Source organism: Platalea leucorodia (assembly GCF_965183815.1).
Source record: "Platalea leucorodia genome assembly, chromosome: 3".
Lineage (NCBI taxonomy): Eukaryota > Metazoa > Chordata > Aves > Pelecaniformes > Threskiornithidae > Platalea > Platalea leucorodia.
In genome coordinates, this window is record NC_138825.1 from 122,846,162 (window position 1) to 122,862,520 (window position 16,359).

At 38.7% G+C, this 16,359-nt stretch overlaps 1 protein-coding gene across 1 annotated transcript; it reads right to left on the minus strand.

Annotated features, from left to right (window-relative positions):
• Positions 1–5,575: 5,575 nt before the first annotated feature.
• Positions 5,576–15,385, minus strand: LOC309587387 (cysteine-rich venom protein TEL1-like; the record flags this gene model as incomplete). The annotated part of the gene is made up of 8 exons (XM_082305504.1): positions 5,576–5,586; positions 6,570–6,658; positions 8,131–8,225; positions 9,000–9,145; positions 10,270–10,357; positions 10,836–10,955; positions 12,216–12,277; positions 15,211–15,385. 8 exons carry the CDS (start codon positions 15,383–15,385, stop codon positions 5,576–5,578), a joined length of 786 nt encoding a protein of 261 aa, XP_082161630.1.
• Between the last annotated feature and the right edge of the window lie 974 nt (positions 15,386–16,359).

Consider the following 16,359-nt stretch of genomic DNA (forward strand, 5'->3'; position numbering starts at 1 on the left):
TGTGAAAAGTATAAGTGCAACTTCATTATGGTACTATACTCCCAATATTTGTATGCTTACTGTAGCCTCTCTCTTTTTAGTTATCATCCAATTAGGTTTAGTTGAGGAATGGAAAGGTTTATCTACCATGCAATTTCAGCTACTTGTAACATGCATTTCAAAAAGTCAAGCTGTCCTTCCCTTCAATGCTTAGGACTTTCTTCAAGACTGTATTTGAATACCATGGAATTTTCCGTATTTTGATCAATGCATTCATGTATGCTTTCATAGCAGGATGTTGGTAGTGATTGCAGACCCTACAGTTCTTGGCTTCCTCAAATGTTAATAACCTATGTTTAGTGTGAAAAAGGAAAAAAAAAGTTGATAGATACATTAAAAATAGTGTACAGGATGTTAAATTTCATTAGCATATTTTACAACATTAATATTTGTGAACTGTATTATCTAATGATGATGCCTCTTGCAGTAAGTACATTTTTGCCTTTGTGATACATGCCAGGCAGAGCTTTGCTGAAAGCTGTCAGGCAGATTACAAAAATAGAGCTCCCTTTTCAAATCTCAAGAAAGTATGGAAAGAAATTCACTGAAGATATTATATTACCAAAAGTCTGTTTTCAACATTTTAGATTAATTTATGAGATTTGTTGGTTTGTTGTGCCTGCTCTCAAAGATATCCTTGTACCAAGCCCACATGATTGTGTGGTTTCTAGCTCTGTTAAAATGTTGTGGCGTTTGCTCCTTGGATGTTATTTGAAAATAAATAAATAAAACATACAAGCAAAGTGAAATAATAAGAAAAAGCCTATTCATGTGAAAATAGTCTTGAAAAGAGACAACATGCAGTCATTTTTCTCCTGCTGTTGATCACACCATATACAATTTGGAAGTTATAATAGGTCTCACCAATCTTGGGAATGCATTGCCATTTACTTAAAATTTACTTCTCTTATAAAGCCTATTGGATGTACAGATGCATTGTTAAACAGTATGTCCTGCCACATGCCAACGCATGCAAAGCCTTCATTAGCTTCAGCAAAGTTAGCTATGTGATGAGGGTGTTTTTTTAAAAATTAGAGATCCTTCTTGCAGTTATTTTATTGAGATGGACACACACTTTGTTTCATTCAACTCCCTTTCACAGAGAACAAATGTTACTTTAAAGCACGTACAATATCTTTTTCTTGAATTTTGAGAAAGAGCTGTTGCATCGTGCAGCCACGAGAGAGTCTAAGTTAGAGGCAGGAGGGATTTTTCAAACCCACCACACATAACAAGACTTCCCCATTTTTCTGTCCTCACCCTTGAAACGCTGTTGTAACACTTTAAAGTGTCAAATCAATCAAGGCTCTAGGCACACATTTAAAAGTGTACTGCATGTTTTTGCCTTGCACATTTTAAGAATATTTCTTCAAATTCTGAGAAACAAGTGAATTAAGGCCTACAGCATGAGAAGAGTGTAAAATGTATCCATCTTACAGCTTTCAGAAGGCTGCATACATTCTAGGAATATCTAGAAGTTTCATAACTAATGATATATTTTCAAAATGACATTAAAGTTTCTGTTTCAGCACTAAAAGGATGTCATGACTGTTGGATATCAAATCTGGGGAAAGAGCAAACTCAGTTCTGCCTGCTGCAGGAGTTTTATACTTGCCATTGATGGATATTATTTTTGTAATGGTGAGAGACAGAATAGCTGAACTGTGCACATCATAAAGTTTTGCTGTTCCTGTTACATCATTGCACAAGTGAGAGAATTGTTGCAGTTTAGAGAGGAACTAGTTCTAAACTAATTTGTGGTCAGGCAGTTGGACTAGATGATCATTGTAGGTCCCTTCCAACTGAATATATTCTATTCTACTCTTTTCTATTCTATTCTATTCTATTCTATTCTATTCTATTCTATTCTATTCTATTCTATTCTATTCTATTCTATTCTATTCTATTCTATTCTATTCTATTCTACTCTACTCTTCTCTACTCTGAACTGTGTACTTTTCCCCAAGTTGAGTCTGTTTTGCCCATGACAGTAATTGCTGAGCAATCTCCCTGTCCTTATCTTGACCCACGAGCCTTTAATTATATTTTCTCTCCCCATCCAGCTGATGAGGGGGAGTGACAGAGCGGCTTTGGTGGGCACCTGGTGTCCAGCGAGGGCCAACCCACCACAGTCCCTTTGGAGAGAAAAAGAATATAAAATTCCTTGAAGCAAACAGAAGCAGATTAGTGTCTCTCTAGTATGGCACAGGACATCTTGGGTTTCCTGCTCAAAGGGTTGTTTATACCATCATTGATCTATCTATTTTTATTACCTCTCCAGATCTTATCTCTCCTAAGTACCAGTTATTCATTTTATACTAAACTGCAATGAATTAAAATTCTGGCATATTTCTTAGAACAGAATTGGCTCTTAATGTTTGTTGGAAGTAATATGGGAACTGAGAATTTGTTTTGTTTTTTTTTTAAATAATGCTCTAAATGTGCTTGTGGCAAATGGGAATGTGGATCTGACCCTCCTTTAACCAAGAAAAACATTCAGTGAAGGTTTTCCATATCATTGGCAAAAACTTTCTTCAACCGTGATTGTGACTTGTGGCTGGGAAAGGTCATGGACATCGCATGTGAGAACTGTGCAATTAGATCTGCACGTGGGTACTGTCCATCTGTGCAGAAACCTAACCGCATTGCCAGAGGCCTCCGTCTCTGCCCCCTGCACAGGGGCATCATGGATGTGTGTGTTCAACAGCGTGTATGGGCTGTGTCTTATTACTTTCATCTGAACCGCATCTCCCTAGTTTGCAAATGTCTTTTGTGGCTTTGTGAAACACGCTACCAAAGCCAAAACAACATCCACTCATCCGAGTTACTCACTGAAGAAAGTTTGGTTTGGCAAGATCAGCTCATGACAAATCCATGCTGGTATTTTTGTACTCTACTGATTACAAAATGACTGGTAAACAATTTGCTCCATTATCTTCCTGGATATCTAAATTAGGCTTATTGACCTTTAGTTCCCTGGGTCCTCATGGGTGAGATGTATGACAGCTCATTTTTACCTCATTACACTACTTCTTTCCTTTTGTGAGTGACTGAGAAATCAGTTCTTGTGGTAAGGCTTACGATGGAAGGGAACAGATTTCTAGACCCATTACTCATTACTTTTTTAGGAGTGGGGGTAACAGGTGTACTCATTTCCTTAATGATAACAACACTAGGTTAGCTATTGCATTATCCTCATTCTTACTTGGACCTGTGCTAATTATTTAAGGGTGCAGTAAGTCACGTTCTAGCACTCACATCTATGTCCTGGCATTGCTTAATTTACTAGTAGAGATGTATCCAAATGAGAGGGCAGTATATCATGGAGGGAAAAAGTGGTGGAGATGAATGAGAAAAAAAACAACCCAAACAATAAGTACTTCGGATTGTGAAACGAGGCTTTTAACTTAAGCTCATCTTTCATACAAGAAGAAATGCCTCTGAAATAAATGAGTCAGAAATGTGAGTTTGTGCTGGTTTTGGCTACGATAGAGTTAATTTTCTTCATAGAAGCTAGTATGGGGCTATGTTTTGGATCTGTGCCGAAAACAGTGTTGATAATACAGGGATGTTTTCATTACTGCTGAGCAGTGCTTACACAGAGTCAAGGCCCTTTCTGCTTCTCACCCCACCCCACCAGCCAGTAGGCTGGGGGTGCACAAGAAGCTGGGAGGGGACACAGCTGGAACAGCTGACCCCAGCTGACCAAAGGGATATCCCATACCATATGATGTCATGCTCAGCATATAAAGCTGGGGGAAGAAGAAAGAAGGGGCAGATGTTCAAAGTGATGGTGTTTGTCTTCCCAAGTAACCATTACGCACGATAGAGCCCTGCTTTCCTGGAGATGGCTGAGCACCTGCCTGCCAATGGGAGGTAGTGAATGACTTCCTTGTTTTGCTTTGCTTGCATACGTGGCTTTTGCTTTACCTATTAAACTGTCTTTATCTCAACCCATGAGTTTTCTCACTTTTACCCTTCTGATTCCCTCCCCCATCCCACCGTGAGGGAGTGAGCAAGCAGCTGCGTGGTGCTTAGTTGCTAGCTGGGGTTAAACCACGACAGTGTTGAAATTGTGAAACCAGACTTTTAACTTAAGCTCATCTTTCATACAACAAGAAATGCCTCTGAAATGAATGAGTCAGAAATGTGTGCTGAAATTGCCAGTGAAATGAATGAGTCAGAAGTGTGTGCTAAAATTATTCTGTGCCAAAGGATCTGGGACTTGGAATCTTAATTATGACAGCAGTTTTCTTACTAAAAGAGGACTGGAATGTGAAACCACTGTAAGGTAACACTAAAATAATATTTAGTCCCGCGGTTGACGGCACAGAAGAGCACTGGCTTCCCAAAGGTCACAGAAGTGAGGATTGCGTGTTATTTATGTGAATGGTCATTCTCTCTGAAAGAGGGTCTGAAGGGAAGTTGCTTGCCTGACTTATAGTTTTGCCTAGGAAATCTTCAGTTTCTCACATGAATTGTTTCTGCTTACGCTGCTAAAGAATCAGGCTCCCTTCAAGGCCTAATGCTGATAAAGTCACAAAGTTGGTGGAAGTTAAGTGAACTGTATTTCACGGTAATAAGAAAGAAGGAAAATTACAATGAATTGGTCAGTGAAGAATGAGTAATTTAATGATAGATAGAGCAAAAGCAGATATTAAAAAAATAACTTTGGAAGACACCCTTACTTGTTATTAAACTCAAAGTTTCCAAATGCACAGACCTCTCCCCTTGGCTATATATTTCTGTGAATTAAGGCCTTTTCTCAGACAGTTCTTTTCCATTAGAGGGCAGGTTTGGTTACGTGTACTTATGCTAAGTGCAATCTTGTACTATAAGCAGGATCATTAATTTAAATGAAATACACTTTTTTTTTTTTTTTTTTTATGTTTAAATACAACTAAGCATTTTACGGTAGAATGTATGTCAGCAAAAGATACTGATTCTAAACCAGAATAGTTCTAGTGGAAACCGCACTGCTCTCTTAATTCCTTTTAAGAACTACATATTTCAGGTAATCCTGTTTATCTTCTGGTCCTATTAACAGTACAATAGTTCAAAATGTTGGTCAAGTTAAGACTAGTTGCATGACCAAGGACTATCCATTTATACTAAGAACATATGAAACATATGGAACCACAGAACTTTAAACAATGCTCCTTAGATAACATTTTGGGAAAAGAAAGATGTGAGAAGCTAACCATTAAATATATCTGGTACCCAAACACCAAATTTCAGTTAAGATCTCCACTATGTTCTAGACCATTATACAAATAGAAATATACATTCTCCTACAGCTTTTTCTTGTGTGAGTTACTGGACTGAAGTTAGTCCTTCTGCATATGTGGGAGAGGCAGGATGGAATCTGTTTTTGTGAAAGAAGTCCCTAAAGAGATGGATGTCCAGGAAAGGAAAAGTTGATCCTGTTATTTTATTTCAGTTTTGCATTAGCAGGTAGCAGGGCAGTGAACTTGAAGAAGCTATGGGTAGTCCAGGAGACTTTGCCAAGGCAGTTGGAATAAACATCTTCAAACTTTCAAAGCTTGGCTGAAAATGAATTGAAACACAAAATTAATCATAAATGGTGGAATGAGAACATGCAGCATTTCCTTTCAGAATAATTTTTCATCAATATTTCTTTTCTCTTTATTTTTTTTCTCTTTATTTTTTTTCTCTTTGTTGCCATTTACTCCACAGCAGCATCCAAAACCTTTGACCACACATACAAAATTCTTAGCTCTTTCAAGGAGGTGTCTCACTGAACTTGCAAGTTGTTTTGAAGATTTCTACATTTATACTATGGCTCATAATGAGAATTAGGTTAATTATGTAACAGAAGTTAGATTTGAAGTTAAGTTTTGCGTTACAAGACTCAGCCCGTATATGTTTATTTTCTGTTAGAATTCTTAAAACTCAGATTTGCTACTTGCTCTTATCAAGTGTGTTGTTACTGCTACCTGATCAGCCACCGTTGTTCAGAGGAGGAAGAAGAAAAAAAGATAAAGAAGTCCCCTCCTTCCCTGGCATTTCCGAGATTCAAGGATGAGAATTGCCTCTCCTGGGTATGGAAAAGCATATAAACTGCAGCTGGAAATCTGGAGCTGAGATTTCTGTGCTACCATTGGTATAAACGCATCTTTGACCTCACTGTAGTCAATGCATCTTCTTACACTAGGAAGTAGTCATGAGAGTTTCCATAGAGACCCAGACATTGTCATCTTTAATGAAGGTATCTAGGCCATATGAGTATCTTGATCCATGAAGTGGAAGGTATCTGCTTCCCAATGTACACCAACTACTGTCTAACATTTGCCCACCCTTATCATAGACTCCTTCTTCTTTGGTTTCACTCCACAGGTCATTCCACCTAGGTAAAGCACCTGGCATGATGAAATATGGTTCTGTAATAGTGCTTTTGGCCTGGTATTTGAACAAATAATGTCAAAAACTTTCCATTTGCATAAATTAATTGGGATTTTTTTTAAAGCATCGACTTTACCTGAGTCACAATAAAAATGCTTAAAACTTACTGCATAATCCGTTCTCACAAGCTTTAGGGCAATCACCACAGGGTTTTCCTTTTTTGTAGGGTGTCCGAATTGAACTTAGTATATTCCCCCTGAAATATCAACATTACCAACATAAGCTATAAAGTCACTATAACATATCTGAGAATAAAACTTAATTATATGGATGCATATATATATTAATTTGCGTTCAGTCTTTGGTTATATGTCAAACAATTTTTATATGTGTGTTGGGTTTATCTGGAAAGGTTTTGGGAGTGGGTCGGGGGCGAATTTGCAGGGGTGGCATCTGTGAGAAGACACCATAAGCTGCCCCTATTTCAGACATAGTGCCAGCAGGCTCCAAGTTGGACCCACTGCTGCCCAAAGCTGAGCCAATCATTGACAGTGGCAGTGCCTCTGTGATAAAACATTTAAGAAAGGGTACAAACTGCTGTGCAACAGCAACGAGAAGAGAGGAGTGAGAATATGTGAGAGAAAAAACTCTGCAGTCACCAAGGTCAGATTCCCCTGCAGTCTGTGGTGAAGACCATGGTGAAGCAGGTTGTCCTCCTGCACCCCGTGGAGGTCCAAGGTAGAGCAGATATCCACCTGCAGCCTGTGGAGGACCCCATGCCAGAGCAATCTGTTCCTAAAGGACTGCACCCCATGGAAAAGACCCATGCTAGACCAGTTTGTGAAGAACTGCAGCTAGTGGGAAGGACCCACGATAGAGAGGTTTGTTAAGGACTGTCTCCCATGGGTGGGACCCCATGCTGGAGCAGGAGAAGAGAGTGAGGAGGAAGGAGAGGCAGAGACAACATGTGATGAACTGACTGCAACCCCGATTCCCATCCCCCTGCACCACTGCAGGGGAGGAGGTAGAAAAATCAGGAGTGAAGTTGAGCTTGGGAAGAAGGGAGGGATGGGCAGAAGGTGTTTTTAGATTTGTTTTTATTTCTCATTATCCTACTCTGTTTGACTGGCAATAAATTAATTTCCCCACTTTAGTCTGTTTTGCCTGTGATGGTAACTGGTGAGGGATCTCCCTGTCCTTATCTTGAAGCACAAGCTTTTTGTCATATTTTTTCTCCCCCCATCCTGTTGAGGAGGGAGAGTGATAAAGCAGCTTGGTGGGCTATTGATGGTCAGCCAAGGTCAACCCTCTGCAATGTATTACAATGTGAAATTGAAAATTAATTTTACGCAGTTTATGAAATCATCACTCTGCCTTAAAATTCCCACTAAAGTTTTTGGTATTAATTGTAGTCTTCACTGTACTGTACATATATCCCTTTCTGAACCAAGATTTCAAGTAGAATGTCTTTCATATTTACTATTATGAAAATTAGTATTTTTAGCCAAATGAAATTTAAGCTGAAAATCAGCATCACTTTTATGTGTTTTATGCTTTTTCTTGTTTGACAATTCTTTTGATGAGTATTTTTCTGTCTTTTCATATTCCTAATACACTCTTCAAACCTGTTCCTCAGCTAGGCATGATGTGCCCTATTACAAATTTCACCAGCTCCTGACTAATTTTGATAATGTAATAAGAAGTTCCAGAATCAGTATCAATACGTACATGGGGCAGTACTGGCAGACATAAAAGTATTTGTATTTACTGTTGGGACAGAAAGCGACAGCACATCCAATTTGATTAGAACTGTACCAGACGACCTGTAGGTATAAGAATAAAAATCATGGGAGAATGAAAAATACACATTTGAAAATCATTTAAGTACAATATGCATTACAGAAACATTACAACCAAGTTAAGTCACTTTATTTACCCTTTATAATAAAATATAAGTCCCACCTTGCTGGAAAAACACTTTTTTGCCCTGCTTTGACCACTGAACCAGAGAACATTTAAGATATAATGATAATAATTTATCACACATATATCTAAAATGTTTGAGTTAAACTGTCTCAATTACATATGTTTTCATTCAGTTAAGACTGTTGAAGAAGATGGAGGAATCATGATGCAAAATTTTGTATGCTGTGTTTCGTGCAGGTGAACAGAGGAGGTTATCACAAGCCATTGTCCAACCAGAAACTCTGAGTCAATGGAACTCTGTAGACTGCAACAAGCCTATTTATATTTCCTTCCTGATACTTTAATAACCTTATTCTTCCAGTGTCTGAGCAATTTTCAGATGTTAGTGTCTGAGCAATTTTCAGACGTTAAACAAACAAATAAGGTTCTTCCCTTTGTTTCTTCCTGAAGTTTTGAAATGCCAGTATCTTTACACTTCACTCTGTAAAGACACTTACCCTATTATTTTCATTTTAATTCTGTTACTTTGAAAGTTTTCATCTTGTTTTGTCAGAATAACTCTCATGTCTCCATTGTACTTATTCCCTTTAAAGATAATGAGAGGGTAAATGTTGCTTAGCTAACATAGATATTTGTTTATTCAGCCTGAAATGTAAAAAAGTTGTATCTACCTGAGTGTAATGGCCAATTACAGCACCTGGTGGTTTTGCTCCAGTTCCGTATATGAAATTTTTCTGCTCATTGTACCAGACCTGAATAACATCTGACCATGAGAAAGGGGCGGATGACATGAAGAGATTTTCACCGCATTGTACATCTGAAAAGAGAAACGTACTGAGAAATGCATAAAAGATACACATGTGAGAAAAAGACGGCAAAAGGTCATATGATTTCCATGGAAGTTCTCACCCCAGATGTGACAGCAGGGTGGGGTTTTTTTCCCAGTTCAGTGACATCACCCTTTGTCAATACTGAAGTTGTCACTTGACCAGTTTGCAGCATGGCCAGCCTGTTTGGCTGGTAGTTTGGTTGTTGACAGACCTTCTGCATATCGGTAGATACACCTCCACATGTGCACCACAGATTCATGTCTGTAATTTTGCTATTTTAAAGTTAGCAACCTAGTTATTATTCAGGTCACAGCTCAGTAATCTTGGGAAAATCCCAATAATTCAAAGGTTACTTCTGGTACACAAGAAGGTGTCTACACTGTCTTCACCTACTGTTTTTATTCAGGTCCAACCCTACTGCGTACGCATTAGTTCTCATCTGGAATTCACCTTAGCAAGAACAAGAGGATTTGGCTTTTAGGCAGAAAGTATGGGGACTGAAGGACAGTCCACATCTTACATACAGTATAGACAGAAGTCAGTCAACACCACTTTGGGTCATGGCTACTATTAACATAGTATAGCTGTAACTTCAATATCCAATGACTGAAGTGTTTAAATGAGCCTCCAAGATAGTTATGGGTTGCAAATTGCCAGGGGATTTAAAAACTATGAGTCTTGTCTTAGAAATTATACTTAGCACCACCAGCTGGTTTTGGACTTTCACCCTTTGTCCCTTCCTTCCCAGACAGTTTTATCCAGCACATGCAAGCTGGTTTCTGCAGTAAACTGCGTTTACATTCTCTTCTTTCTGATGGATATTTTGAGAGAATGTACTTTCTCACTACTATTTTTTTCACCTACTGAAGAAAATGGGATACACCTAGGTAAAACTGATGCAATTGGGACAAGAATGAGATTGAACTTTTCCCACTACTGGACAGATTTATATCTAGAATTTTGCCCTTGTCCCACGCACCAACAAAATCACATTGAATATAAATGACATCTCAAAAAAAAAAAAAAAAGAACAAACAAACCCAAACAAAAACCAAACTGTTCACATCAATAACGTATGACATTATTCAGTTAACACTCATGCTTCACTTACTGGTTCTCCTCATTTCAGCAGGACTGTGTCTTAAAGTACATTGATTGGCCCATTTTTGGGCATTGATTGCAGCTGAAGGACACCATTTCTTAATGAAAGAAGAAAATATTAGTCATTCAGACACATACCAATTAATAACACCTCATGAAGGAACAACGTTTAGAAGTTACACTTCAAATCAGAAAAAATCATATACGAAATCCTTTTCTTCCCCTTTTTGGGGGGTAGGGGGAGTAGGAACAAAGTTACTATGCACCCAGGAGAAGAATAGAAACTGTGAAGACTGATGTAATCAGAAAGAAATGAACAATGCCATGGCTCCTCCTTTTCCTTTTCTTTCCTCCAAAAGAAAGAGACATTATTGTTCATACATAAAAAAAATTTCCAGACTTATTTTTCCACCTGCCCAGCTTTATGTTTCTCTTGGTGCTAGCCATGCTCAATCCTTAGGAAAGGTCTGGAGGGTGAATTTGTTGCTAAATAAAATAATGTTATCTTATATACACTCCTGTATCTCTCATAGGATCGATTACTCATTGCAAATAGATTTACAGCACACAACTTACCATCTTCAACATGTTGCTGGCAGTTGGTTTTACTTGTCTCCTGAGGGCATTATGTCTGTCAACAATCAGCTTCTGCTGATCTGCTTTGCTAGTTGACAGAGCAATGAAACCTTCAGGTTCCTAAATTGAAAGAACATGTTATATTTCTTTTTTATTTGAAATGCAACTAAATCCCGAATCCTGTATAGGAAATATTAAAATACCAAAATACTAATATCAACCAAGGAGATGATCCTTGTGATGGAGAAAGTACTGTGATATGCTTTGTCTCCTAAGTATCTCCAGGGGTGCTTCCATGTGGAGTAACCCTAAGTGGCTCCACAGCATAGAGCTTAGCAGTAATAACACTGGTTCCTGCATATCTGCCAACCCTCTGTGGATGGCTGAGATATCCTGGGACATCTCATGTGCCTGTAGACTCTTAAATTTAGGCAACTGAATCAGGCTTAATTTACTATAATTATAGTTTCCTTCATGAGATTTTGAGGAAATAAGATCAGCTGAAGACATGAATGTACTTATGACGTTTTCCTCTTCTTCAGTGTTTTAAACATGCCTATCAATGTTTTTTTTTTATTGAAGGAACCTGTTGTTTAATCATAGGATCATCACAGACCTCTTGCGGTACTTCATCAGGACATCCCACTGAACAAAAAAGTGTGCCTATGGTTTTCATGCCATAATTTTTTTTCCACTCCTGCCATAACTGACAGCATTTCTCAAACTACTCATGTGTTTTCTAATTAAAAAGTAGCCATGTGAACTACTCAGACTCCTCTTTACAACCATTCTCACTAGTCTTCTAGATTGCAGCATGAAGAGCAGAAATTGGAGAATTAGGGGGAAAGTAGTCAAGCCTTCAGTCACATTAGTGTTTCTGAAGCAGAAGCAGCAAACTCGAAACTTCAGACTAAGTATGGGTTGGGATGGACCACTCTGAGTGTGCGTTGAGTATGTTAGTTTGTTTAGCTGTTTGAGGGAAATCAGGGATACATGTTGAGAGGATGGGACTGTGAGAAAAGAGAGGCACATAGCTCAGGACCTGTAGGACAAGAAAGGGAGAGAGTTAGGTAACTGTTGCCTGTAAAAGCGTGGAGAATTAATGGGAAGAGAGATGGATCTTTGGGAGATCCAGATTACTGAATCTGCGTATGGGAGCTTCTGGAATATATGGTTATCTCTGACCCAACTTATAAGTAACAGTGAGCCTGGTTTTGTGTGCAAGTGTGGAACCAGTCTACTGCTTTGAAATTAAACAGACTTCAAGGATAAATGTTTTCTGGATCCTAGATTGGTACGCATAGGAAAAGCCATATTTAGTCAGACCACAAGTGCCTTGGGTCCCATTCAGATTTTCTGAGTACAAAGTGTGGATCCTACCTCTCCAGTGGACAGAGGCAGCACAGCTGCGAGACACAGGAACACCACTGGCAGAATCATCTCTGAAAAAGGGAGAATGAGGATTTAATTTATTTTTTATGGAGCTTTCATTTCTCTGAATACATAATTCGTCTCTCTTCTGTGTACTGCCTGTGTTTTTCTCAAGTAGCAAGGTAATGTTTTCTTTCTCTCCTCCTTCTCTCCTCCTCCCATTTTTAGAAATAAAAAAATAAAATTCATTCCTCCTCTGCATTTCAAAATTTCTATGAATCAAATCCTTTGTACGTGTCTGACTTCCAGCTGTACTCCTGGCCAAATACCGTCACCTGAATTCACAGTACAGGAGGACATTTGTGCTTCCCTTCCTGTAGGAAGCCTTCTGCTCATTGCCACACTGTGGAATGGTTGAGGTGGGATGCGGCTTTTAGCTTGTTTCTCTCTCTGCGTTAGTCTGAAACTTTCCTTACTCCCTATCGCCTGCTTTGAATGAACTGCATTGGTTGAAAGGGGTGTTAGACACTCAGCCCATGTGCAGACCTCTACACTTAGGTGTCCGAGTCCAGATTCCAATGCCTTAATGACCAGGACTGTGCAGCCTTGCACACAAGCTGAGGCAGAACTGGCTGGACCAGAAATGGACCAGCACTGGCTTCCTGGGGAAGACTTGTTGCAGAAAGCCTTTTTTGTTTTTATTTTTTTAAAGACAACTCTTGATTATATTACACGTCATGTGGAATGGCAGCGGAAATGAGAGCCTTCTCTAATTGAAGCAGCAACCACGAGACTCTGGACTCCAAGAATTTACTTGCTTAGGAGGCTCAAAGAGCCGTACCGTTGCACTACAGTGGTCCAGGAGGTAATAGGTCACTTCAAAGTTCTGGTGTCTGATTGCAATCAGTCATAGGAGTTACATTCAGCTTGTTTCTGGTTAGGTACCTTGGGCAGGCAAGCAGGTGACTAGAATGGAATTTACTTATTTTGGCATTTTTCCCAGCCTCCCACTCCAAGGGAATTTATGGGTATGTTGCCACGGAGGTATATTATTAGCTTAACTTCTTATTTGGTTTTGAGGGGCTTCTGGTTTTAGTCTTAATTTATTCTTGGGGAAAGGCCAATAGGATTTGCTGATCTTTCCATATTCAGCAAAACCCCTTTACCTTGAGGCAACCAGTTTATATAAAACACAAGGTGCTCTGGTTCACGGAGGACATGTGGCTAAGAAAAACTACCCTTTTCCAAATGATACAGCAAGGCCCATTTTCCTCACCAGCTTGCTTACATTGCGCTGGAGGCAACCCACAGTCCTCAGCCTGTAGGCAGGGATGCTGCTCCAGCTCTGCTAAGGAGCAAAGCCAGTTGAAGTGGACTGTGACTATGGGCAGCTGCAGCTCAGAGGCCAAAAGACTGGACAGACTGGCCACATCTGTACAATTAAACTCTCACAGCCTTCAAAATAGGGTGGCTTAATCCGAGCACTTGTAGTTGTGGGAAGATCTAGCTGATCTGGGGGAAAAACATACTGGTAATTAACAGTATAAGTCATTGATTTCCTGTTCTTGGTGTTGCCTTATGTCACTTATGTTTAATTTTGACATCACCTATGTCTCCTTAAAGTGCTTCAGGATCACAGAAGATTTTTCTTACTTACTTTTCTACCACTTATTTCTCAGAGGTGTTACAAAACTTTGCAGTGTATATGACCTAGGTGTTTCGCAATAAAAGAGTATACTCCCCATAATATGAAAAATTATTCTTTTCACTTAATTTCTAACTAGAAAGTAAATAGAGGTGGGGGTTATTTTTAGCTGTACTCAAGTTACAAACAAAAATATGTCTTTTGAGTGCAAAATGTGATGATATGCAAATTGAAAACAACCCTTTTTGCACCTAAAATATGTAAAAAAAATTCTCTGTTTCAAAGGAAAAATGACTCTTCATTGAAATTGTGAAGCTTTCTATTTTGCAAACCAGACTGAAGATGCTGACTTAAAGACATGGGCAAAGTATTCATTCACTGTAATATTTTCTATGAATTAACTTACAATTATATAGAGTTGGTAATTTAATACATGATAGAAGTTTCAGAATGCCATTGGAATGCTTTTTAAGACCCAGTGGGTTTCTTGCTCCAAGATATTAACATACTTTTGGCAATCCCACTGATTTCAACCAAATGTTTATAGTTTATGAGATGTAAATTTAATTGCTCTGCATTAATTTCTAGGCACTGGTCCTAAAATCAGTCTCTCTGTCCCCCTCCCCTGTTCCCCCTCAATCAAACATAAATCAGGACACGTGCCAAGTCTTACTGACTTTCCTGCAACTCCATCTGTGTACAGGGATCTGCCACTGAAAGATGGTGCTTTAGCATCCCTAGTTTGTATGAGTTTAGCAAACTTGTGTGAATATGTTTTTCCTATCCCTCCTCCTAAAAAAAAAAAGTGTATCCTAAATTATTCATACAATTTAATATCCCTTACAAAAGAACATTCCCATTATTTTTTATTATCCTTGAAAAACACCTGGAATGGCATAACACTAGCTGTAATTTCACTTGTACAGCCTTGTTGCACAAAGTCCTACTTAGCAGCCACCTTGCACAAGAGTGGTAAGTTGCACTAGGTGGTAATTTCCTCACTCTGAAAATAAGTGGTGATAGCTACATATAGCAATAGAATATACTGAACTGAATATATATCCAATTCAATACGTTCGGTCTGTCTCTGCCTCTTTCTTTATGTACATATAATCTGCCAAGCTACTGCTTTCTTGCATACAGGTGGCTTTTCATCTGTTTTTGATTGTTCACCAATTTTGCTTCCCTTTTTTTCAGCTCATGTTACACTATTGCCTATGTAACCCTTATTTTTCACTGAGTAAAATCCTCTTTCTGCAACTGTCCTAGATTGTTCAAGAAGGGTTCTTACAATAGGCTGCATTTTAATCCATGAAAAAATTGCAATACTTTAAACAAACAAATCAACCTAAATCCTACCTTTTGTTTCCAGGAAGATCGGAAGTTTCTTCTGTCCTTCTTCAGCTGGTTGTGGAAGTGACCAGAGTTCTTCACTGGAGGGTGATTTATAGCTCTTCTGTTTCCTGATAGGACAAGGTGACTCAGCGTCACAGGTATTATAAAATTTAAATAGTGACCAGGTAGAGCACCACATTTGTCAAGTCCACATTCTTCCAAGAAGGAGGTTGTTTGCTTGTTTTCCATTTTTATTTCCTCTTCTTGTATTGGAAGAGATGAGATCTGAAATGAGTTTTGTATGTATTGGTCCTTATATGTGAAATTTGCAGTCAATGTGAATGCCAGGTACAAAGGCTCTCTGCTAATGATTGACACATCCAGTTGTAGTGAGACTTGATCTTAATCTCCAGCAATGCAAATAAACTCAGCTGGCTACTGACATGTCTCCAGACTGACATTGCAGTAACCAAGATGGAATCTTGCCTATTGATTTTTCCATGGGGGTAAAAAAAGTCTTGGGCCAAGTTCCTGTTCATGCTATGGCTTCTTTACATCAATTCTATAGTATAAAAGTCAAAGAAGGAGACAAGGATATTTCTGTAATTGATACTTTTACCCAGTATTGGATAAAGGTTAAAAGATTATTGTGTGCGCTAGCATTAAAATACATATAGTAGTTTGATATAACATTTCCGGGTACAGGGAGTAAGATGAGAATAGGTGGAAATACTGCCAGATCAGAAGGGTATTTGTGTGCACATCGACTGTTTCTGTCCACATTAATCTCAAGTAATTACTGACCAGAGCACCTGTCATTGCCTGCTTTTATATAAAACGTTGCTATTTTTCTTTTTAAATTCAGGTCTTCCTTCCTTGCAATCACTCAACTCCTACCTTAGTCCCTTGTGAAGTGTGCCTTCAAAACAATCTTTAGCTTTTCATTGCCTGGGAAACCAGTATATTGGCTCTACCAGACAAAATGGTAGTGGTGTGATTTGTTGTTTTGTAATTATATGGAAAGGAACACACTTGTCAGCAAATTTGTGGTTGACACCAAATTGCAGGGAGCAGTCAATATGCTGGATAATAAGGCTGCTGTTCAGAGGAATCTCAAAAAAAATGGAGAAGTAATTTGACAGAAATGATCTGGAAGTAAACAATTGGGAAAGA